This window comes from Mastigoproctus giganteus, chromosome 12 (genome assembly GCF_048544385.1).
Source record: "Mastigoproctus giganteus isolate SK-2022 chromosome 12, ASM4854438v1, whole genome shotgun sequence".
NCBI lineage: Eukaryota > Metazoa > Arthropoda > Arachnida > Uropygi > Thelyphonidae > Mastigoproctus > Mastigoproctus giganteus.
Window position 1 is genome coordinate 24221479 of NC_143586.1, and position 27275 is coordinate 24248753.

The 27275-nt window shown below is 35.4% G+C and overlaps 1 protein-coding gene across 4 annotated transcripts in view; it reads left to right on the top strand.

Annotated features, from left to right (window-relative positions):
• The window catches only part of LOC150076793 (putative RNA-binding protein Luc7-like 1), a 180175-nt gene that overhangs the window by 80655 nt on the left and 72245 nt on the right, over positions 1-27275 (top strand). For all 4 annotated transcript variants that reach the window (XM_090386712.1, XM_090386711.1, XM_090386713.1 and 1 more), the window contains 2 exons: positions 4446-4544; positions 17785-17895. In XM_090386712.1, coding sequence (XP_090242838.1) covers positions 4446-4544; positions 17785-17895 — 210 coding nt within the window. The remainder of the gene's footprint in view (positions 1-4445; positions 4545-17784; positions 17896-27275) is intronic.

Below are 27275 nucleotides of genomic sequence, written 5' to 3' on the forward strand. Positions count from 1 at the left end.
GTGTGTGTGTGTGTGTGTGTGTGTGTGTGTGTGTGTGTGTGTGTGTGTGTGTGTGTGTGTGTGTGTGTGTGTGTGTGTGTGTGTGTAGGGTATGTAATTTAAGCTTAAAGTAAAAGTAAAGTTCCAAGACTTAAAAAAATATATATAATAAAATCAGAAATTTCTTGAGAATTTGAGTCAGAAACGTTCTCAACCTTCAACCCACATAGTGTGAGAATACTGTAGATTCAAATACTTTTTGGGTTTGGGTTGAACATTAAAACAATTAATGAATAAATCTGAAAAATGTAAAAATCATCATTTTATATAGTCTATAAATTTACTGTGTTTAGTTTTGTATTGTACAACCTGGACATCTTTATTTTTAGAATACAACAGATTTGTTTAAATTTGAATATTTAAATTTTTGCATATAGCGTTCACATGTAAATCTGAAGAAATTTAAAAAAAAAAAAAAAAATTATTTTGGAAATAATTTATGCTTATCAGTGAACGCTGAATTATGAACACCTACCTAATACTGGGTTGTTCCACTGTTCACATTGGGTAACAGCCGCTATTTGCCCAGGCACTGACTTCACTAGATGTCTCAAGATGTTCATAGGGGTCTGCAGCCATGCTGCATGTAAGACTTTCCACAGCATTAGAATAGATGAGGGTTGCATGCCTACATGCCCCACTTCTGTTCCAAAATACCCCATGGGTGTTCAATTGGATTGAGGTAAGGTGAATGTGTAGGCCAGTCAAGATGAGCGATATCTTCATTGTGTTCCTTGAACCACTCGTGCATAGTTGCGGCCTGATGACATAGTGCATTACTATTTTGGAAGATCCTGTTTCTGTTCATGAAAAAATGCAACAGGTGAAGGTGCGCACTTAGTCTCCTAAGAGCTGCTGGTAGATTTCACCAGTGAAATGTTGGCCCATGCCCACCTAGTTGGTCCTAGTTTCTGCAAGCAAAACATGCCCCATATTAAGGAATTGCACCTGCCTGGACATGATCCCATGGACCCATTGTGCACCTGCCAGTGCACAATAGATCCATGGAATTGTGTTGCTTGCACCACACATGGTGTCCGTCAGCATGTTGTTGACACCACAGCATTTATAGTTGATAACGATCAGTGCTGAGGGGAGAGGGAGAGAGAGAGAGAGAGAGAGAGAGAGAGAGAGAGAGAGAGAGAGAGAGAGAGTCTCTTGGATTGCCTGCTGTGGAACCCCATATGTCTGAGTGTGTGTGGCACATCATCATTTGGGCGTGCCTCCGTAGCCAGGTGGGCAGGAGCGGCAGTGCATAGAACACGCTTCTTGATTAGACCGGGGTTTGAGCCCGTGACCACCAAATACGGAGGATGTGGAAAGGTCAGGGAATGATCACCACATATCCCCAGAGCAATATGGCCTTAGTTGCTAATGCTCCTAAAAACCAAATAACAACATCATCATCATTTGGAATATTATTCTTGCATTCTTCATATTATATTGCAGTGTCAAATGTTGCACTGTGACCTGTCATTGAGCCTGTACAACTCACTGCACCTTTTGCTTACCACCAGCATCCACATTGCATAATCTTTACATTTAGTTCTACTGGCAGGAGGTGGTTTAGACCGTTTAACACCATTCTTTGTACACCTTTACCTCAGTGGGTCATGAGCAACCAACAAGATGTGCTGTTTCCAATATGGAAGCACCCAATACTCCCTCAATCATACCCTTTTGAAACTGTGATATCCTTACTATGTCTCATAACTGCTTATTTATCACTTTGAATTGTACAGCCAAGTGCAAATTATTAGTGCTCTAGTGTTGGAAGCTGTTTGGCTTTTTATATTGTGAGTTATGTGGCATAGTCCATTATGAATGGGGTGGTCATAATTCAGCAGTCACTGAGTATATATCAGAAGTAATGGCTGTATTTTTGCCTTTATAGAAGGGGGGAAAAAACTTTAACTTAAATGATCATCCTGTTACCCAAAGTTGATATCATTAAAATAACTAATTTTAGTTCATTGGTAATTTACCAGAAATAGAATACCTCAAAAGAATTCCAAATATAAAGCAAGAAATGCCAACATTTCTGGATTCTCATTTTCAAACCCATCTTTGAGCCAAATGGGACATTATGTTAACATCCAGCTGTTATCTATAAGCTAAATGTACTAATCAGTATATTGTGATTAGTATGTCAGTGTGTTTAACCTATAGAGAATGGTTAGCATTTGTTGTTAATCCTGTTTATCTCAAAGATAGGATTCCATTGCAGAAACCAGAAACACTGGCAGATTTTCAGTTTGATATTTTTTGGGGAAGAAGGGGGGGGGGATTGTATTTCTGACTAGTTACCAATAATCTAAAATAAAATTGAATTATGTAGAAAAGTGTCATTTTTAAGTTAATTCATAATTACGAGTCACATAATTGAGGATGTGCATTACAAGGCTTCAGTCAAAACTAGTTTTAAGGTTATTTTCATGGCTGCTTATTACGAGACAAGTTTCCAGCAGTTTTTATCAACTTTTCTAACAATTGAAGTTGATTTAACACACGTCAGCCATAATATAGCTTAAAATATGTAATTTAGAATAGTGCAATTCATTATCCTTTCCTTGTCTGATATTGTAAAGATACTGTATACATATTATGCAGTACTTGCATAACATGTGAACAATATTACCTTTAGCTGTCTGATATTTCATTTGCTGGTATATCTTTTATATAATTTTTTTCCTGCACATCTGATCCATTTGCTAGTATTCTCTTTTCTTTCTTTTCCAAGTTTTTCTTTCTCGTATGTCTTTATTTTCTTTCTTATTGCTTGTGCCATATTTAGATATTTATAGATATTCTGGTGGAGTTTTGTATAATTTCTTATATTAAATATCAATTAAATTTTCTTTGTTTACCTGATTTCATATAACACTGAATGGTTAAGCGTATTTATTTGTTAATGTGCCAGGTTAAGAAAATCTCAGCTTGTTTAATTGGAAGATAATATGCGATCATTTCACATAATACCAATGTTCTCTCCTCTTTCATTGGATTGTGTTTATTTACTTGATAAGAGGTAACTTCCAATTTTATTTTTAATTCAAAAGTGTACAACCCTGAGATTAAAAAATTCCCATCCCATTATTAGCTGTGGCACTGATATGTTGACTACTAAAAAACATTTACTATGAAGATTCAAACTTCTGGCCACCTTGGAGCTGTATGCATGTATATTAAAAACATAACATAAATCACATTTTAAGTGTAAATGTGCCTCTTTTTCTATCAGGATACAAACAATCTTTACACTTTTAAACAGTGTATTGCTAAAAATCCTGCCCTAATCATTACTGCCTAAGTTATTTTTTTTTTTAAGTTCCTCTTAACTTAAAATATATGGACATTGGTAAAGAATAGTGTTTCTACTTTCTGTGATTGTCTCAAACTGAGTAAATGTAACAAACATTCACACCTTTGAAATGCTTTTAAAAGGGGGGGCAACAGTATTATCATCATCATGGAGTAAAACACAACTAAGATAGTAGTCAAATTTCATTGTAGTTCTGATGATATTGTAATCTTTATAAAATAGGAATCAGTGTTTCAAACAGTTTTTCTTAGATTAGTATAAGGTAATACATCTGTCAAGATTTTAACACCTACACTGGCTTTAAAATATTTGATTCATTATCATATCAGATTTGTTAATGTTAAGTAATTTCTGGATAACATTTATACCTATTTATATCTAGCATCACATGATAGAAAGTTCAGTAAGTTTTAATTTACTTCATTTCCACAAGAAACCCATTTTTATTGAGTTTATGATTTAGTTACACATCATGCATACCAAAATCATGTAATCTTACACTATTTTTTGAATAATGCCAGAAACGCGTTACATATATTGAACAAATGTTTGCTACTTTGTTATGAAAACAGTCATTAAAGAATTATCTGCTGGTATTTTTGTTGTGAGAAAGCATTTTCTTCTGTTATACAGATAATAAATGTATGTTTATCTGTATACATTGAAAGATAGTTTTCAGATGACGTTGGTATGTCCAGTCAATTTTGGAAATTGCAAAATTTAAAACTTTTTGAATTTTTACTCCAAGGAAAGTGTGAATTTCCATTTTGTACATTATAAATTGCTTCTGTGCATATATTATTACCAGTTTTTTTCAGCCAGCTGTATGCCTATAGTTTATTATAGATGTTTTTACTTGGTCATATAAATTGCCTGCAAATAATATCTAATATTTAGTAATACTTGCACCAAATTTGCTGTTTGTTGGGGAAAAAAAGAAGTTTTACAGAAAATAGCTTAAATGGTGTGCTTTGAATATGAATATCATATCGTTCAACATCAGATGGCTGAATTTTTTTTTGCAGTGATGGAAAAAGAAAAATTATTTTAAAAAAAACACTGAAAATTTTTTTCTTTATTCTAGCGAATGGATTTGGGTGAATGTCCAAAAATACACGATCATGCCCTTAGAGCTGACTATGAAGTTGCTGCTAAGAAGCGAGATTATTACTATAATGTTGATGTAAGTGGAGATTGGCTTAAGTGTTATTACTTATTTAAATTGTTTTGTGTTCTAGAAATACCATTTCGTGTAACTGGAATGTTAACATAAACAGTTATAAAGCTATTGATTGGATATATATGTTTCTAAAGTGGGAAAACTGAAATTAGAATTCAGATCAGAGTGAAAAGGTTTATAAATATTTCAGTGAAAATATCACTGTTGTTTGCTTAAGTGGGTACTGATTTACCAAAATATTTTGAAACGTGCATACATAATCTAACAAAAAAAAAAAAAAAAAAAGATTCAAATGTAAGGTAAATTTACACACTGATTTTTCTCATCATCATATGAGTTATATGCTAGGGTATTGTAGCAGTTGTGGCCACCACATATTAATACAATATTCCCAAATATGGTCCCATCTTTTTATGCAGAGGAACAGTGATGTCCTCTTTACTTGCAAAGAGCCTATAAATCATTGACATGACACCATATCATATGCCAACTCATAGGTTTCAGTTTCCTTGGTGCGCAACCCTACATTTAGAAACATTGAACTTCAGTTGCCATTTTCCAGGCTATACTGCAACTAATCATTTTGAAGAAACATGGCTTGGTTGTGTTTCTCACCTACCTTTCTACTTTCAAATCATCAACGGACTTTGAGCTTCCCCTTATACTCCCTTATCAATGTGAATAAGAGTGGAAACAGGAGGGAGGTCCCCACCCTACTGATCGCTGAGAGAGTTTCCACTTGCTGCATATCTGTCCATTTATTACTACCCTTGTCTGTCACTTTGCTAGCTTCTAATCCAATGAAGAATCTCAGCAGTCATTGTAATTAGCTCCAGTTTATATATATAAATATAATATTTATGGCAGTATACCCAGTGTGCCAATTAAATAACGAGACTGAGACTACTACAAAAAAAAAAAAAAGAATAACACTAGTGACAAAGTAAGGTTATATATTTTCAAAGTAATCACCTCCGACGGGTATGCGCTGTTTACAACTTTTATACAAGTTTGGAAAACACTTGTGGTACTGCTTTCAGTTGGTCAGTCACTGCAGCCTGGATGTTCCCTGTTGTCCCATATCACATTCCTTTCATGGCTGTTTTGATTTTAGGGAACAAAAAGTAATCTGTGGAAATCAAATTCAGTTAATATGGGGGTGTTCGATGACTGGAATAGATTTTTTTTATTTTTGCCAAAAATTGCTTGATGTTGATGGCAGAATGTGTGAGTGCATTGTCATGCAACAACAACCAATTTTTTAGTGTTGAACATTTTGTGTCTCGCCCAACGATTTCGATCCCACAACCTCTTCAACACCTCCTCATAGAACTTTTTTGTGACTGTTGTCCCTTGAGGCACAAATTCTTGTTGGATAATGCCTTTGATGAAGAAGACGATCAACATGGTTTTTACTTGCTATTTTTATAACCGCACTTTTTTCTTATGAGGAAGAGGACAGTGAATGCCATTCTGAACTCTGACATTTTGTCTCGGGATTATATTGAAATACCCAACTCTTATCACTGGTAAAGATTCTACTCAAAAATGTTGGGTTGTTGTCAACATGCCATCAAATCAATGCAGCACTCATCTCTTTTCTCGTTGCTCGAAACTCAACGAATGCAGTACAGTACAGAATGGGAACAAATTTTTCTCTTACTCAGATCTTTTAGAATTTCTTGTACAGATTCCTTATTGCTACCGATCATCTCAGCAAGTAACCTCATTGAAATTGATCTGTCTTCAGTCGCAATTTTTCTAACCTTTGTGAAGGTTAGAAAAATTGCGATCCCCGGTGTTCGAATCTTCTCCGATCCAATCTCCGGTGTTCGAACCGAGATCGGTTGGCCAGATCAGAGATCATCCTTTAATGATTTGCGTCCTTTACAAAAATGAGAAAACCATTCAATCAACATTAACTTTTTTTTTAAATCGTCAAAAGTTTCCGTAGTAGTTTTTTTCCCAATTTACAATAAAATTTGATAACTGCTCTTTGCTCCATTTTCAATTTTCTGATGACATGCACAAAACTATTATTCTTTCCATCATGAATCACGAATTACTGACCGGACAAGTTTCAACTTGCACTCGTTGGAAAGAACACATTCTAGTGGATCTAATCATGTACTATTTTGCCCTCTTATGTTAATACTAAATGCAGAGCACAGTCTCTTTATTTAATTGTGTATGTAACCATCTATGTTGTACTGTTACATCGTCCCCCGTAGTCTTGATTTTTAGGTGCATTGGCATATATTGTGTGCAATGTGCCTGGTGTCTTCACTTTCTCTGTCGTAATTCTGCTTTCAGTGGATAGATTTTGATGAAATTTTATATTTGGGCCTTTTACAGAGATTTGTTTAGTTATCACAAATTTCATTAAAATCAAACTAACAGAAATCCAACTGCATGTAATAACTCAACTCTTAGTGAATGGATTTTCATGAAATATTATATTTAGCTTTGTTAAAACAATTTGTTCTGTATTCCCAGATTTCATTAAAATGAATTAGTAGAAATACAGCAGTTATTTATTTATTTTTTTTTTTGTGCATATGCCATACATTGTAACTGAAGCCAGGATATTGTTTGTTGCCATGTGCTGGTTGGAGGGATGAACGAGCATTGTGGCAGATGGGCAGAAACAAAATGCTCTCAGTTCATACATAAGTCATTGTTTTTTTTTTATTATTTTTTAATATTTATATATATTTTTATTATTATATTTGTTATATTTAATTATGAATTATTACTACTTGCTAATGTGCCTGAAATGTAACACACTGTATGTTAGTTAATTAGCTTAGAATTATTTTTCTGTGTCTGGTTTATGCAGGTTATTTACCATAGATTCTCAAGCAAGGCAGAAACTGCACGAAGCTATGCACCTGTCAGGTCAACAAGGAACTGTTCAGGCAGGTGGACGGTTGGTAATGGTCTGGGGCATGTTCAATTGGCACACGTTGGGAACTCTGGTATGCCTAGACGCATCTCTGAATGGTCCAGGTTATGTGTCTATCCTTGCAGACTGCCTGCATCCTTTCATGGTCATCATGCACTCACAGGGCAATGGACTCTTCCAGCAGGATAATGTGCTTCCCCTCAGAGCTGTGGTGACTAAGAACATGGTTCAAAGAGCATTTCGCAGATTTTACCACCTTGGAATGGTCTCCCAATTCACTGGACATGAACCCTGTGGAGCATCTTTGGGATGCTGTGGAAACGTCTGTTCGAGCTTTGGATCCTCCTCCCAGGAATGGGATGGAATTGTGGACAGCAGTGTAGCAAGAATGGATAGAAATACCCGTGGAACGCTTTCGTGGGCCAATGCCTCGCCATGTAACTGCCCTTACTGGGCGAAAGGTATGCTTACCTGTTACTATGTCAGTATCCCATGATTTCTGTCCACTCAGCATATATTGGAATTCGGTTGGAATGGACTCTGACTATGAGACCGCGGAATTTGATTAGTGGCTACTGTTGTTATCATAAGGCAGTTAATTAATAGTATTCATTAAAGAAATTGGACCTGTACATAAAATTAGTGGGGAAGCCTTATAACCCAGCTGAGGCTGCTGGTGAATTGAACAGGACATCACATTTGATCTTTACAAACAAAAGACCTTTCATAGTGAGGCTGAGCAGTATGAAATTAGGGATATTTATATTACAGAAGGCATTTTATTAGAAAAACTTCCACACCTAAAGGCGAGTAAGGTTCCTGGAGAGTTGATGGCCCATTAATTTTAAGCGAGGTGGCAAAAGTGCATTAAACCACCAAGTTTAATTAGGAGGGTTCCCTCGGATTGAAGTGCAAGTTATTTATAATGCATAAAGACAGTTCTAAGAGTTGAATTGGTAGCTAGAGAACAGTCACCCTGATTAAGTGGTAGCGAAAATAATGGAGGCAGTGATCAAGATTGCAATACAAGTGCAGTTAGATAGAAATGAAATTCTGGAGGGGACAGTGTTAAGGGAAAAATCATGTTTAACTAACATGATTAGCCATTTTTCACAATCATTCATGAGCCGAATATAGGAAATATGTTGACATTAAAATTACTTTAGCAAGGCATTGATTGTCCCACACAAAAAGTTACTGTATATCCTGGGACATGTTGAGATTGCAGGTAAGATTTTTAGATGGACTGCACGTCAGGAAGTAAGAGGGTTGTGATTAATGGCGACTCTTCAGATTGGGCTAAAATTAGAAGTTAAACCCCCAAGGATCAGTTCTAGATACACTGTTTCTGAAATGATATTAACAGAGGGATAGAGGACTACAGATGGAATGCACAAAATGCATAATGTCTCAAAACCTATGCAACCCAAGACTATATTGGATATGCATTAAGTATGAGACCTGCTAATTGTTACAGTAATGCTGTAAAGTGAGGATGACTTTTGATCACATTATGAATACAAAAGCTAACTCTTCCGACAGCCGTTTCAGCAATTTTTGTCAAATCATTAGTCAAAAGCTAGGCAAAAACAGAAACATCTAAAGTGCAAATAATAGTTTTTTTTTTTTTTTAATCTATCCTCTCTTGTGCACAGAACGAATAAAAAAAGATCAAAGGTAAACTTGACTGAACTCTGATTTGAGGTAAACTAAAAACTGTACTGATAATTTGAAATGGGAGGAAGCCTCAAGTGATCAAATGTGAGATACTAAAAGTTAATCCTCATAATGTAATGAAATAAGTATAATGAATAAAACTTGAATATTAAATAAATGCAACCAGAAAATTATATTACACTCAAACCTATAATGAAAAAAAGAAAAGAAAGAAAGGCAATTGTAATGGGGGAACCCTGAAACATATTGTTTCAAAACTTTGTGAAAATGATCTGAATATTAGAGGAAAGTGCTACATTAGAGAACAACAAAGTAACAATTTTCTCTCTCAACACCATTTTAAACTTACTGAAGGCTATATATGCATTAATTATTACAGGAATATTCAACCAGGCTATGAAAAGATGACTGTTAATCACATTATGAATACAAAGGCCACTCTCCAGACAATTATCTATCATTCTTATCACCTCATCAGGGCGGTACCTTTTTTTGGCCATGTACCTTTTCCATTTCTTTTATATCATGGTGGAATCTTTCCTCCTCCTCTTTAGTAGATTTCATTCTTGACCCAAAAAGCTCTGCAGGCCATTGAGTAGATTTAAATGTCTCATGTGGATTGCAGAGTTCACTTTGTAAACAGCTGTGGTCCAGGGTTGTGAATTCGTTTGTCACAATAGTTTATATCATCCTCTAGGATCACAAGTGTCAGGTTCCCCATCTGATGACATATTTTCATGAACATTTGTATTCTCATCTCAACTATTTTCTGGAAAATAGTTGAGATGAGAGTGCAAGAAGTTACTTAATACTCATATTCCAGCCTAGTTATCTGAACTCCTCCAGCATATTGCTCATGGTTATCACATAATTTGGATGTTTATTGTTTCCCAAAAGTTTGCATATTACATTTTTAAAGCCATTCCAAGCATCTCTTTTGGTTTGGTTCATGGATTAACCAAAATGAGTCTAGCAGCAGCTTGCAGGTGCAATGTCCAAGAAAATTTCTTGTTTAGATTCAGTTCATACAATTTTTATTGAGGACTTGCATGAACTGTTTTATTAAATCTAGCTTTATATGCAAAGGTTTATATACATTTACCTAACTTTATATGGAAGGAGTCAACATTACTTTGTTTTGATCTACTAGTATCTTATGTTCTTTGAACCTGGTGTCGGGGACTGCCTTGGTGATATGTTCCTTTTATATTGTTTGCTTCTTGCTGAACTATCCCACCTGCAAAAGAAATGAAGGTATTTTTGTGTAACCAAGCATCTCTTTTGGTTACATAAAACTCAGTTTGTCGCCTGTTTAGCAGACCAGTAACTTTAAAATCTCCACACGCCAACCCAACATGATCTCTGTACTGAATTTTTACCAAAAGAGATGCCTAAAAGTTTTGTAGTTTTGCTTTTTCGAGCAAAATAATTCCATACATTTGATTTCATCTTAGACATATTAAGAGTAATAAATATTAATTAGTAGGAATTTATATCACCAACAATTTTAAATAAAAAATATTGAAGATAACAAAGGCACAATACTATACATCACTCCCGCAAGCACTAAATGAAGAGTCTAAACGAGGCAAGTTTCAAAATTTTCGGAAGAAATTTTTTATTTATTTACTAGTAATTTTTTTTCCCCCAATTAAATCTATTGTATTTTCAAAATTACATAAAAGCTAAATTTGGTGAAGCTGTTTTTTGGAGAACATTTGATTGCAAATTTAATAGGAATAAAGAAGCAAAAAACTTTCTACGATTGAAATTTGATGCAATATTCAGCGAATCTGTTTCTAGTGGGTAACCGTCAATAAGGCACGTTCCATTACTTGCCTGGCGAACAAGATAGATGGAATGGAGAAATGTTGGGCATTTTCTTTTACGCTATCGCTCCTTTTCCGTGGCCAAGTGATTCTCTGAGCTCTATAAAGCAATTCAAAGCATTCTCCTTTAAAGGAATCACTCTTCTTTTAAGTTCCATGTTAGTTCCTCTTAGGTTCTTAAAAAAAGCACTGTAGACTTCATCTTACAAGTTGTAAGTTAAGTTAGGAAAGAAAAGACAACTTTCCTTTTAATTTTATTAGAGTTACTAACCCAACTAACCTAACAACCGCTTGGCCACTCGTGGCATTGCTCCTGCCTCCCCGTGGCGGGGCTGGTAACCTGAGTGGGAAAGCCAACCCTCAGGGCCAAAAGGAGTATAAAATGGACAAAGAAACCTTTCCCTCACTTGATCAGTTGAGATCACCTACTGATCAAGACCAACCCGATCATGATACTTATCAAAATAAAAGACAAAAAACAGATCTATGTCAACAAGATCACCCAGCCTTTCTCCTTATTCATTCTGTATCAGATTCTCCTGTTAGCAAATTATCCCCATTTCTAATCCAGAAATGCTTGGAAAATGCTGCAGGATCACTGAAGATGGTAAAGCAATTACAGTCTGGAGATCTGCTGGTAGAGACAATGAAGCCAAAACTTGGAATTATTATTGAAACTGACTACTTTTGGTGGAATTCCCGTGAAAATAACGCCTCATGCCACTCTGAATACATCAAAAGGAGTTATAGCAGAGTGGGATCTGATTAATCAGAGGATGAAATTGTACAAGAATTGACACATCAAAGAGTAATACATGCAAAAAGAATATTAATCCGGAAAGATGGAGAATTAAAGCCAACAAGGAACATAATACTGACCTTTAGTACCCCAAACTTACCAACAATGGTTAAAGCAGGGTATCTGAATTGTCGTATACGTCCATATATACCGAATCCCATCAGGTGTTACAAATGCCAGAAATATGGACACTCCCAGGTAGCATGCCGTGGCACTATGATTTGCCCAAACTGGTTCAACAGAACACACTCAAGCTGATTGTACCGTAACCTCCTTCACCTCCCAATTGCAAAGGTAACCATCCGGCATATTCAAAAAATTGTGAAATGTGGAAAGTGGGGAAAGAAATACAAAACAGAAAACAAAGTAACGTATCAGGAAGCCAAAAAGCACATCATGCAGTTTATGCCGAAACGCACGTATGCACAACCAACCCAACACAATCATTCTATTACTACTCAAACTGACATTGCTGTCCCTCCAAACATTTCTTTTGCAGATTGGGCCAGGTCCGTGCTTAATGCTAAGCCACAACCTGCCAAACACAAGCAACTGGAACAAGGAATTAATACTCCAATTTCAGTTCCGCCTAACATGCCTGAAACTACAAAAAAAGCAGAAAAAACAGTACCTACAGATCATTCTCAGACCAAGATACAATTCCCTGTACATATGGATGTTGACAACAAAACTGACCAAGAAGAAACTACATTAGAACTTCATGCAGAAGAACACATGGATACAGAGAGACTGGTTTTCCCCAAGAAAGACAGAAATAAATCAGATCGTTACAAACAAACTGCTTCAAAAAAACAGACAGATTAAAACATAACTCCTAAAAGCAAGTAATGCAGCACATACTTCAATGGAATTGCAGAGGCATACGAGCCAATATTGATGATATACATGACCTGATTAATAAGTACAATCCAGTGAGTGTTTGTCTGCAAGAAACAAATTTAACTCTCTCAGTTAACTCTCTCAATTAGAAACTTCGTAATGTACAGAAAAGACAAGAATACTGCAAAATCTGCACATGGAGGAGTAGCAATACTAGTTAACTCTAAAATCCCAGTTCGACATATCTCTCTACAGACTGACTTAGAAGCTGTTGCTGTGCGTATTGCACTTGGAATAACACTAACTCTTGTTTCAATATACCTCCCACCAAACAGACTTTTCATGCTTAAAGAACTAGAAGATCTTATAGCACAATTGCCAAAACCTTTCTGCCTTTTTGGAGATTTCAATGGGCATCACTCGTTGTGGGGATCTTCAAGCATGGATAAAAGAGGACATATGATAGAGACATTACTGAATCAACAGCAGTTAACCTTGCTAAATACTGGCCATCACACTTATTTCCATCTACCCACAGGCTCCACTTCAGCAATTGATCTGTCAATCTGTTCTCCCATACTGTTCCCCAGTATGGAGTGGTCAACCTTATATGATCCACACAACAGCGATCATTTTCCAATTATATGTAAAATACAAACAAAACAATCCCACTCTCCAGATTACAGAGTAAAATGGAAATTCACAAAAGCGAACTGGACAAAATATTCATTCTGTGTTTATTTTGATGATCAATTTTTTAAAACACAACCAATAGATAAAGTCACAGAGCACATCACCGCACAAATTTTGGCAGCAGCTTCTGAGGCAATTCCTCAATCCTCTGCAAACCAAAAAAGACATGCAAAACACTGGTGGAATGAGGCCTGTAACAGTGCAAAAACGAGAAAAAAATAAAGCCTGGAACCGATTTCGTAGATTTCCTACAACAGTCAATCTCATTTTATATAAAAAACAAAAGGCAAGGGCACGACAAATCAGGAAACAAGCCAAAAAAGAAGCATGGATAACATTTGCCAGTACCATCATGAAGGACACCAGCAGTCGGCTAATGTGGAAGAAAATCCAACAATTAAATAATAAATACATTCCCTTTTCTGCTCCAATCTTGATTAAGAATGGACGAGAACTGTCCTCCCCAAAGGAAATAGGCAATTTCCTTGGAGAGACCTTCAGTCAAATATCATCAGCTTTTGCGTACGACAATCCTTTCCTGAAAATCAAAACCTCTGCAGAAAAATATAAATTAAATTTCAACACCGCCCAATCCCTTCCTTATAATCAACCATTCATCCTAGCTGAACTCCAAGAAGCTCTGAACAGATCAGGAAACAGCTCAGCAGGACCGGATGGAATCTACTATATAATGCTTAAACACCTAAATAATACAGCTTTAAGATTATTACTAGTATTCTACAACCGGATATTTCTTGAATGTGTTTATCCTTCCTCATGGCATCATTCTGTAATTCTTGCCTTTCCAAAACCAGGAAAGGATCAGTCGCTTCCACAAAACTACCGACTAATTTCCCTAACCAGCTGTTTGAGTAAAACACTAGAAAAAATGATACATAGGAGATTAAAATGGATACTAGAAAGCAAAATGCTACTAAATATCAACGAATATGGTTTCCGACAAAACAGATCCTGCTTGGACCTTATGGTAAGAGCCGAAACTAACATTCGGAATGCATATGTTAAAAATGAACATCTGGTAATGGTGAGTCTAGATATTGAAAAGGTATTCGATACCACATGGAGGTATGGCATTCTTCGAGAGCTGTATACCCTAGGGTTGAGAGGACACATACCTCAATTCATCCAGAACTTTTCAAGTTCGTCACCAGAATGTACTTTCACAATATTTTATTCAAGAAGAAGGGGTGCCTCAAGGGTCCATACTTAGTCCTACCCTCTTCGCAATTAGACTAAATACCATGATGCAGAATATTCCCAAAAGCGTAGAAATATATATGTATGCCGACAATCTTGCTATATCATGCCATTCACCAACCATTAACAGCATAGAGAGACAGTTCTAACTTTCCATAAATAAGTTAGAGACATGGACTGTACAAAATGGTTATCGCCTGTCAAAACAAAAGATAATTGCAGTTCATTTCTGTAAAAAGTGCAGATTACATCCTGAGCCTGAACTTAAATTAAAAAACCAACCAATCCCTCTTGCCAGCAATATCCACTTTTTAGGTTTAATTTTAGATACTAAACTTAATTTTTCCATGCACATAACTTATCTCAGAACTCTCTGCTTGAAAAAACTCAATATGCTCAGAGCCCTCTGTGCCATGGCATGGGGTGCAGATAGAAGCACTCTCCTGCATTTGTATCGTTCGCTCATCAGGTCCCATCTAGATTATGGTTCAATAGTATACGACTCAGCTAGGAAAACTGTACTTACAAGACTGAATACAATACAGCACAGTGCTCTTCGCACTGCTCTTGGAGCTTTTCGAACATCTCCGGTCCAAAGTCCCTATATAGAGGCAAACAAACCACCACTCCACCTCAGAAGGAAAATGTTACTCCTCACCTATGCAGCCAGGATTAAAAGCCTTCCAGATCATCCGAATCAACCGCTACTTTTCAATCCTGAAAGGGTAACATTCTATAACCATAAACCCACTGAAAATAGACCAACTGGTATTAGACTACAAGATTTGATGTATTGCTGGAATGTTCATTTGCAAAACACTCTCAAAGAAACCAAAATATCTGATCTGTCTTGGTCCTCAAACCCACCTTACTGTGATACCTATTTCCAACAATGGGGAAAAAAGTCCATGGAAAGCTGTTACATCAAGCAACTGCACGAAGGACATGCCGCTAGCAATGCGCAGAGCTGCTTAATATATACTGATGGCTCAAAAATCAGATTATGCCGTAGGTGCTGCAGCAGTCTTTCCCACATTTACAGTATCTGTATCTCTCCCGATTGAATGTAGCAGTTATACTGCAGAACTTTATGCAATCCACCTAGCTATATGCAATATCAATATCTGTCTCAACACTAATAGTTTAATATATACAGACTCCATGAGTGCGCTTTCCACAATAAGTAACAATTTCTCAACCTCACATCCCATAGTAAAAGAAATCCGGTCTCGTCTAAATCATTTGAGGAATCTGAATCATACCGTAAGTTTCTGTTGGATTCCAGGGCATGCTGGAATCACAGGTAACGAAACAGCAGACCAGGCGGCCAAGCACCCAAAGAGCAGTGCACCTCCATCTTACCAAGTACCCTATATAGATTTATTAAAACATATCACATTTTCTAAAACATTTGGAAGACAAACAATAAATTATTTGAAAATAAACAAGAAACACAATAATGGAGCTCGAGCTTGAGGAAAAACAGGCATGAAGAAGTAATACTGGCAAGATTGCGCATAGGGCACACACACCTGACCCACTTGTTCCTGCTCATGGGCGATGACCCTCCTGTATGCATGCATTGTTCATCACAACTTACAGTTCGACATATTCTGTTAGATTGTTCGTATTATTCCCATATCAGAAATGCTACCTTCCTTTCTCTGACACAAAGGCAATAACCTTTATCACTAACCCGCCTATTGGGAAACAATGCCAATCTGGATGAGCTTTCCGCTTATCTCAAACAAATTAGACTATATGAATATATCTAATAACAAATAAGGCAAACTCTGGTACCATTCCAAATATTTGAATAGGCACATTTTGGCCTCAGTTGCCTTGTGCCGAAAAACCTCTACACCAACAACAACAACCGCTCCGACTCACTCTGTCGTAAGTGAGTACATCTGCATCGTGCCATGATACAAGTGGAAAGATAAAAGGTACCCCTCCTAGATTTAGGCCACTTGCCCATGAGATTCGTACCTAAAAATTAAATAAAATAAAAAACATGTTTAAAACATAAAGCAGTTGAACGATCCAGACAAACTAACAAACAAAAGAAAATGTGCGCAACAAAAAACTATATTCGAGGGCTAACTAAGAAAATATTCAAATCCAGTTTTAGAAGCTCAGTTTCGGTTTTAACAACTCAATATGAAAACCGATTTAACCGGTTTTATAAAACCAGTTTGCAAGCCCTAATATATATCTATTGGGGATTACCCTGACTTCTAATCTCTCTTGGTATAAGTACATTGCAAATATTACTTCAACTACATCTAAAAAACTGGGTTTTTTTCTTTTTCTCTCAGCATTACTTTTCTTCCAAACATCTGTTCACTGTGTACAAATCTAAAATCTGCCTTACCATGAAATATTGTTTCCATATTTGGAGTGATGGCCTCAAAACCTTTTTCAGACTTCTAGATTCCATTGAAAAGAGGGTAGTTGGTTAATTAATGATCATCTCTAACACACTCTGTCTCGTAGACATTTTGTTTTTGCTGCATGCCTTTTCTGTAGATACTTCCATGGGCACTGTTCTTCTGAATTGGCTTCTGTAATTCCCACTATCTCTTCCAAGCCTGTTCAAACATATGTCACAACTAGTCATCATCCTTTTACTTCCCAACTTCAAACTCACAGAACCAACTTTTCTTTTGCCTCATTAATTCATTTAACTTCTGTTTTCGGGTGGAGCCTTCCTTATGTATTTTTTGAAAATTACAATATACAAAAATTAAAGTCTAATGTGAACAAGTATCCTCTTTCATCCTCTTAGCCTTCAGCCTATGCACAGTACTAAGTACTATAGGTTCTAATACCTCTTGTGTTTGGGGTTTTTATTAAAAAAAAAAAAAAATACAATTGAGAAAGATATTAGCAACTTAGACAGCAACAAGTACTTCGCCTCAATCTTCAGGGGCGCCTTCATAACCAGGTGGGCAGGAGCAGCAGTATGTAGCACATGCTTCTTGATTAGACTGGGGTTCGAGTCCGTGACTAAATACGGAGGATGCAGAAGGTCAGGGAATGACCACCGCATATCCCTGGAGCAATATGGCCTTAGTTGCTAATGCTCCTAAAAACCAAATAACAACAACAAGCGGAAAAATTCCCATGATTGAAGGTCACATCCAGTAAAGTGTGTAAATTTTGTGTTCTTAAAAAATTTCTTTATGGGTTAAGAATTTATAATTTCTTTTCTGAAATTAATGGGTTGGGAGCATTTTTGCTGCATGCTGTTGAGTGAACTGTGATTGTGTTATTTTCTAGGCAATGAATCATTTGCAGAATTTTATCAACGAGTGTGATCGAAGAACAGAGCAAGCCAAAAGACGACTTGCTGAGACACAAGAGGAATTAAGTGCTGAAGTAACTGCCAAAGTAAGTAATATATAATGCTAAATTAATATTGAGAGATGTTTCAAAGGTAGCATTGCATCTGTTGTTCCACCAAATATTGTACTAAATCTGATGTGTACATTGTATGATATTCCCCACTTTTTTTTCTTCCTCAGTTATGCCCTGGTGTTTCTCTTTGCTTATGGAAGATATACACACAAAGCTTTTGGTGGTTTCTTAATAAGCTATTTTGCATTATTTTGTCTGTTCTGAAGCAGTTGTGGCTTGAAAGAATACACCTTACTCTTCATTTGACAATGTTATTTATTTATATATATATATATTTTGTTTTGTTTAAAGCTTTGCTTACCACTTTGAATTATTTTCATAAGAAATTAACAAGTTCAAGAAATTAATGTTATAAATTTTATATGGTAAAATTGGATAAGGAGAAAAAAAATAAAGGCTTAACCTGCAATTATTATTATAATTGCCAGGAGAAGCGTATTTTTCAATATGGTCAAAGTGTATTAATTATTCAAGTGAATAGGCTTTGACCTCTATCTTTGAAATCATTGCTGTGAGTTGCCCTAAACAGCACTTATGAAGCTATTTGCATAACAGTTAACATTTATTACCACCCCTTTTTTGGGAAGCTGAGCATCCATCAGTGCATTATTTGACAGTTCAGTTCATTGCAGTGCAGTTTATCTCCTAACCCGACACTGGTCACAAAGGTCTGCCAGGTACCTTGCAACATTTTGTTTTAAGATTAATGACACTAAAACTTTCTCTACCTTCCTGGATATAGGCCTCCATTTTACTCAAGTTGTTTTTCAAGTATTTTATGGCTTTCACAGTTGGTGGTTTTATTGTTTTCCAAATTACTTTCTGCTGTCTAAACTGTTTTCTAAATCAAGTCTGGTTTCATCCCTGAGAGAAATATTTTAGGTCTTTTCCAGAATAATTAGCTAAAATATGTGATGAGAATACTAGAAAGGGCTTCTTGTAATTATTTTCGTGAAGGGCTTTGATAACTAGTAAGTCCAGTTTTTGATTTTTTAAAGAAAAGAAAAACTATTAAATCTATTCCTCAAAGAACCAAACGCTTTTTAATTCTGTTATTGAATTTGAATATTTTAAATTAAGAAATGTTGCTGAATGTTTCTTAAATGCACACATTAGTGGCTGCGTGAGAAATTCTTATCCCTAGATTTGATTCAATCTCTTCTGTAGACTTCTGCTAGCAGCATATCGAACAGAATACAAAATGTGGAGGGGGAACAAGCATAATTTTGAAACTTTTGTGCACTTAAGTTTACTGATTTTAACAAGTTCAAAATGGAACGAAAACACACACACACACACATATATATATATATATATATAAAGCAGAAGTATATGTAGATGTGCCATTTTGAAATTACATAATCTTAACCATTTTTTTGCACTGAAAAAGTGACAGTTAATTTCGTGTTTATTTTATGGGTGTACTTTTTTTTTTTTTTCCTTCAGCAGAATTAATGATTTTTTTAAAAAATGTGTCAAAAGCTCAGTATTCTTTAAATATTTTTCTTATTAAAAAATAAAAAAAATTAGTGAAATAAGTATGGTAATTTCTTAAGAAAAGATGATACACATTTTGATTTTTCGGATTCTGCTTAATATGCTGCAAGCAGAATCAAACATTTTTTTCATATATAAATAACAAAGTTGGTCACTGATCAGATGCAGCATGCCCCCATTACAATAAACTGGGCATGACCACTACCAGGTTAAATTGCAAAATTAAATGTGCAAAATATTGTACTAAGGAAAAATTGAGCTCAGTAAAAATTTTTACATCTTGAATTCCATCTTAATAAAAACAACATAGTCATCTTTTATTAGCATTTTTCGTGTAGAACTCTGCTCTGCTTCATTCCAACTTGCAAGCCCAGTTTTAAATAGCACTTTTTATGTTATAACCTTGAATATTACCTACTACATTTTCCCTCTTGTGTCCCACTCACTTTCAGAATCGCACATAAAAACCACTTTCTATAAATATAGCTGAATATGAACATACTCAGTGATCCATGGGTTGTTTGAGAGCTGTGGTTATCAATAGTTAAGAAAAGCCACTTGCCGTTGGCATCACCATTTGATAAAATTTCAGCAGAGGCTGTGCAGGTGCATTATCTCAATGTTTTCAGTTTTCACGTGTAATTTTTCCTTTTCTGTTATTTTACAGTAGAAGCACTCTTTTATGACCTAATCAGGACTGGTAGTTGGTCAATTAATCAAAAAAGTTAAACACAGGGAATCATAAAATTTTTTTTTTACATTGGTAATAAAGTTCTGGGAGTGGTGCAATAAAAAAGAACACAAAGTGAAAGAGGCAATAAAAAAAAAATGGTTTTATATTTATTCAGAGTAATTGCCATCTGAATGCATTTATACACCATTCTAAGGGTTTCTGAAGAGTTTGGTGAAGGCATCCAAAATAGATTGTCCAGTTTGACAGTTATGTTTTTCTTTATTGCCTCAATGTCCTGAAATCTCTTTCCTTGAGAACAGTTTTCATCTTGGGAAAGAGGAAAAATTCCACTGGTCCTAGATTGGGAGAGTATGATGTCTGCAAAATGCCATGTTTTGTCAGAAATATCCTCAAGTGTGGGGTGGGTAGAGGCATTCTTGTGCAACAAAAACCAGCTGCCTTTCTTTCAAAATTGCAGCCTCACCCAGGAAATGTGCTTCAATAGTCTTTGAAGTACCTGTGTGTAGAATGCAGCATTGACTCTTTCCCCCTTCAGGTACACCTTGTGACTCACACCCTGTTTATCAGAAAGCATGGTCAGCACTGACTTGATCCTGGACTTCTGTAAGCAAAACTGTTTTGGTCCTTGGTGATGATTTTGAAGCCCATTGCATACTCTGATGCTTTGTCTCTCGGTCGTACTGAAACACCCAACACTCATCTCCATTGACAGTACAATCGAGGAAATTAGGATTGTCTTGACAAGCTGGATGAAGTCTTTGCATGATGAAACTCTTTGTTGCTTTTACTCATCTGTGAGGTTGTGCAGCACAAATTTCGCAGACCTTTTTTCTAAATCTTCATGCAGAATTGATAAAATTTTATCTCCTTATTCTTTTTTTTTTTTTTTTTTTAAATTCATATCCAACTCATCATTCTTAGTGCCAAATGATGATCTCTTGCCACAGTTTAGTGCAGCTTAATTTCATTACCATAAACGTTTTTAACATTTCATACATTTCTGTTGCAGACTTTCCCAGTTTAAAGCAAAGTTTGATGTTCATTCCTTGCTCCATTGCAAAATTGTGACATGGAATGTTAACCTTACAAACGAAACTAGTTGTTACTTGCAACCAGTCAGCCTACTGGACAATCTCTGTATGACCATCTCTTGGAGGAAGTTTTAACTATAACATACAACTTCTGTTTATTTTGAAATTCATGGAACATGACCACAACAGCACCAGTTAGAACTTTATTGCCACACCTTGTGCATACCTTAATTTTATTTTCACTCAAAGCATATATATATATATGTACAGTAGAACTCTGTTAACAAGTTTTCCAAGGGAGCAGAGGTTTAGAACTTCTTAGAAGGGAAATGACCTAAGGGTATGAATATTAACTACACAAATAAAAATGAAAAGATACACAGACATAAGTTTAAGATGATTTTTAAGTACTATTTTAGAATTTATAAATATTTTACTTTGCCTGTGGGAAACATTTTTTAAACTGAGGATTTCTAATTGCTTAACATTCTGTTCGTTAAACTCGTTACCAAACGCTCGCTACCACCATCATCACCGGTTTCCACCGAGAATAAGTAACATTAGTCTTCTCTGCTTGCGAAGCGTTGCTTATTTGCCACAGTGCAATATCAGGGCAACTCGTTGCGAAGGCATTCACAATAAGAGATATAACAAAAACGATGTCATTTCACCTACTGTGGTGATTTGATTTACTATGAACTAAAATTACGTTGTGCACTAACTTGTTCAATTACCAAAATGTTTCATCATCACCATCATGAACTTGGTCCGGCTTGGGTCTTTTAAGACCTGTTCCATTGTAGCTCTTGGAGGTGATCTTGAACTCACTATCATTGTCTTGGTTGACCCACATCTCTCTTGCCTGTAGGTTTGTAGTTAAAGGCTAATTTTGGGATCCGGTCTGGGTTCATTCTTTCTAGGATGGCTGATCCATTTTTTCTGATGCTATTTTATGTCATTTACTATGTTATCTACTTTTAATTTCTCGCAGATATCTAAATTTCTTTGGTGGTCTAGTCTTGTAAAACCTAATAATGGTCTTAAAAATCTCATTTGTGCTGCTTCTAGTTTGTGTGCATCTTTCTTATTTATGACCCAAGTCTCAGCTGTAGAAGAGGGCTGATTTTGAAGTGATGTTGTGCAGTCGTAATTTTGCTTCAGTTGTCATTTGTTTTCTGAAGTGGCGTTTAGTTGTTCCATTCATTTTATTATATTTTTGTAATTTAGTATGGATGTCTTTCCCTTCATTTGATATTAAATTTCCCAAATAGGTGAAATCAGATATTTGTTCTATTATTTTGTCATCAATAACAATTTTGACTCTTTGTATGTTTTTTCCCCGTAGTCCCATTGATTTTGTTTTTGAGGTGGAGATTTTCATCTCGTACTTCTTACCTATTTTATTCAGTTCATTTGCTGCTACCTGTAGTTCATCTTTGGATTTTGCAATTATAACTTTATCATCAGCATATAATATAGTTTGGATTTTATTCCTGTTGTTCAACTGTATTCCGTTAACTGGTTGTTTCCATTCTTTAATAATTTTATTGATATAGATGTTAAATAAATTTGGTGATAGTCCACATCCTTGTTTGACTCCTTTATTGGTGTTAATTGGGTCTGAGAGTTGACCATTAAAATATTTTATGCAGACTTGAGTTTTTATATAGGCTTTGCATCACTTTCCAGAGTTGGGTTGGGATATTTTCTTCATGCCAAAGTTTTTCCCGGTCTGCCAAAGTTTTTCCCGGTTGACATTGTTGTATGCTTTTTTCATAATCAATAAACAGCAGAAATGTTGGTAGATTGAATTCTCTATTCTCCAAAATTTTTTTGTAATGAGAAAATGGCATCTGTTGTACTTCTCCCTTTTCTAAACCCACATTGTTCTAAGAATTGTTCACTGTATTTATTGTTTATTCTTTAGTATATTAGAGTATAGCTTTGAAGCAGTTGATAGCAGTGTTATCCCTCTGTAGTTGTTAGGATTATTTCTGGAGCTTTTTTGTGTAAATTGATTACTGTTCCTGTTTCCCAATCTTTGGGTATCTGTTGCTTATGCCATGTGATGTTAAATAATTTTAGTAGTGTTTTTTAGTAAGATGCCATCATATTTAAATAGTTCTACATTCAAATTGTCTATGCCTGGGCTTTTTCAGTTTTTTGATTTTTTTTTTTAATATTAACTCTAGTTCTTCCATTGTCATTTTCTTCATCTTCGGTTATCACAGATTCATCTTTCAATTCCCTAGTGCCAGGGTTATACCATAGTTTGGAATAGTGTTGCTTCCATTCTGCTTGAGAGATGGAGTTGGGTTTTATTTTATCATTTTTGTATAGTTGTAATTTCTTAATTTTAAAACTTCTTCTCTGTGGGCCCGTGATATATTCTAAAGATTTAACAAATTTATCCCGGTCATCTCATCGGATTCTTCTGGCTAGTTTTCTAACTTCTGCTCTAAGCTTTTTATATTTTGTGTAGATTTCCATTTAAGCAACAGAACCTCCAGTGCGCCACCCAGGCAATTTGCCTATCTGCGCAAAAGTCTTAATCTTTTGTTTTATTACAGTTATATTTATGTGATTTATCATCACTGCAATAGTTATGAGGCCAAAATTGTTCTAAATATTTCTATTGATTAAATGGCTCGTTATATCGGTCTTTAGCCTGTGGTCACACAGAGATAAGCGAATATCCCGTGTGACCACAGTTACCGCCCCTTCCTCGTGGAGGAAGACCTCTACTCGTACGGAGGTTAAAATTATTAAACTTTGGCTTTATAAAATGTTAAAACTGTAGTCTCACACTGAGTCTCTTTCCAAGCATAGCACTATCTCTAATCATAATCTGTTCTTCTCCGACTTAAGGCCATTGCCTTTTCATACTCGGGACAAGTATGGTCTACAGCATTATGTTCTGCTGTTTCTTTTCTGCGTTTGCAATTTATACAACAAGGTGGCATTTCCTTGTTCACACAATCTTTATAGGAATGTCCTTCAGTGGAACAATAACTGCAAAACGCTTTCATTTTACAGAACTTTGCAATGTGGCCAAAAGCCATGCATCTGTAACACTGGGTCACCGTGACAATGTCACGGACCCGACAGGCAGACCAATTCACAAACACTTCCTTTTCTAATCAACTGTTTATGGACCGGACCTGCTATCTGCACTATCCAGTTATTCAAATTCTTGCTCTTTGCTTTATTCACAGATATCACGTTAAAACTTTCTTGGAATACTTCTCGGTTTACTCCATAATCTTTCAAGTTCTTAATCCATAATTGTTCTTTCAATTCATCTTTATTCACATCTAGTTCCACATCATAAATCAGAACTTTAGGATTTCGCTTCTTTACCTTATCCACACACAATTTTAGTTCTTTAAACTTTGGACAATCAACGAGCATATCTATATCTTTTTCTGACTCTACTTCAAGGACGATCTTCTTATCCTGTATAGCTCTTAAATTTTGTACTTTAACATTCTGTAGTTCAGGTCTCACATTTCTAATTAAATCTTTTTTAATATCTTCACTACATTTATGTTTACTGTTCTTGGTAGTAATAATTGCCACTCTGGGTTTTGCAACACACTTTTCTTTTACCACAGTAGCATATTCCTTTTTATATTGTTCTTGAACATTTTTCTTTTCAGCCCTACTCACTTGTAGGTCTATCTCCAACTTTACTATGACCATTTCTAGATCATCCCATATTTCCATAATCTTGGTTGCTACATTGCCCGTTACTCGATATTCTCTTTGTAATAGGAGAGCCCTTAATCTCCCTCGTGCCTCCACTATTTTTTCTAAACCAGTTACCACAGGTCCTTGTTCTGGACTTTTTGTCATAGAGTTCAACAACTTCTTCATACTGTGTATCATTTCTAATTTCTTTTCTGGTGTCCAAATCTCCTGCTTTTTCCTTTTAGAAACTGTATCCTGTGATGTCCCAGTACTATCAGATTTTTGCTTCATTTCTTCAGGAACTATTTCTTCCACCTCTTCTATTTTGTGTAGATGTAGGTCTTTAGTTTGTAGGAACAGTTTATAGGTCTTCTTTTTTCTCATTGATTGTTTGTTTCAATTCTTCATTCCAAGTTCTTAGCCAGTTTTTATTTTTTATAGGTTTATATCCAAGACTTTCTTCAGCAGCTCCCAGAATTGATTTTTTCATGTTTGACCAGATTTCCTCAACATTATTACTTTCATCTGATTTGAGTTTATCTTTCAATTGGCTTTCATACAAGAATTTAGTGCTTTCATCTTCCAACAAATATATTTTTAATTTCTTAGTAGTTTTTGTTGGTATTTTCTTCTTTTTATTTTGAAAGTGCTTTCTGCTAGGTAGTGATCACTGTCAATTTGCCTCTGAATACTCTAGTGTCTCTAATTTTGTCATTTAAATTTTCATTAATGATAATATAATCTATTATAGACTTTATTTCTTGCTTCCCATGTGAATTTATGGATATTCTTGTGTCTGAAAAAAGTATTTGTAATTTTAAGTTTTGTTGACCATGGGTTTGCCAAAATGTTTATATTGTTTAATATTTTTTTAATATAAAAATGAAGAATTTCTATATTTAAAAATGTACTAAGTGGGAAAATGTAATAATACAGTTGTGTTTTTATCATGTACTTTTTATGCAGGAAAGCGTTTTACCCGGGAAACTTACGCAGGAAAATTATACATTACAATATATTGAGTTGATGATGGGAATTAAGAAATCAAACCTAGTATAGAGATAAACTTCTTATGTGGGAATTTCTTATCTGGCTTCTATTGTATATTCATTTACATAAAATCAGTAAATTTTCATCTATTTAGATAAGCAAATGTTACATTTTTCAGCATAATCTTGCCATGATTTTATAAACATCACATCGACTGTTGAATCTGGCCGTTGCTCAATATAATGTAAATTTGTGACTAGGGTGTTTTTAGTGGCTGCATTAGAAATTTTTAAGCCCATTTAAGAAACCTGCAGTTTCTTTGAAATCAGTTAATAAACCTATGTTCTTCATTATCTTCTTGTAGTTCAGGACTTTCATTAGCATTGTTAAACTTATTTTCTTCAAGTGTTTCTTTACAGAAGATACAAATCCACAAAAAAACATTATTTGAGTAATGCAGAGTCCATCCATGCTGATGCTGTTTTAGAGAGTGGTAGTAAACTGGTAAAATTGAACAATTTATATTTATGGCAATTTGTGAGTTCCAATTGCATTCTTAAGGCAGCTACCATGATTTTGTCTGTGTCTCTCTCTCTCTCTCTCTCTCTCTTTCTTTCTCTTTCTCTTTCTCTCTGGCTTTTTTATATCCTATTGTTGTAGGTTGTTTTTGTAGGTAACATTTACAATGAACAACTGTACAGAGAAATAAGTGGGACAGTAAATCAGAATGCCTTATGGGGATTTTAACTTTCCAGATATTGACTGGAACTTGTGGGTTGGTCAATCACACTAGCAAGACTTGTGGATTTATTGAATGACTGTTTTCTACAGCAGCGTATTAGAGAAGCAGCAAGAGGGAATAATACTCTTTACTTGATTATCAGCAGTAATTCTTCATGCATTAAGAATTTACAGTTAAAGGAACCACTGGGTGGCAACAATCATGGTGTGTTTTTTTTTTTTTTTATGAAAACTCCAAACACGAGAGGTATTAGAACCTATAGTACTTAGTACTATACTTGGGTTGGAGGTTGAGAAGATGAGAGAAGATATTTGTTGACATTAGACTTGAACTTCTGCAGACTGTAATTTTCAGGAAAGACACATGAAGGAAGGTTGTTCCAGAAAACGGTAGTTGAATGAATAAACGAGGAAGATGAAAAGTTGGTTCTGTGAGTTTGAAGTTGGACAGTAAATGGATGTTGTCTGGTGGCGGCACGTGTTTGGACTGTTTTGAAAGAGAGAGCGGGAATTATAGAAGCCAATTCGAAGAACAGTGCCCATAGAAGTATCTGTAGAAAAGGCATGCAGCAGAAACAGTACGTCTATGAGACAGAGTGGAGAGACTGTTAGAGATGAGTCATTAATTAATCTAACTGCTCTCTTCTGAATGGAAAATATTCCATGGTAGGGTAGGGTGGATTTGCAATTTGTACAGAGTGAACAGCTGT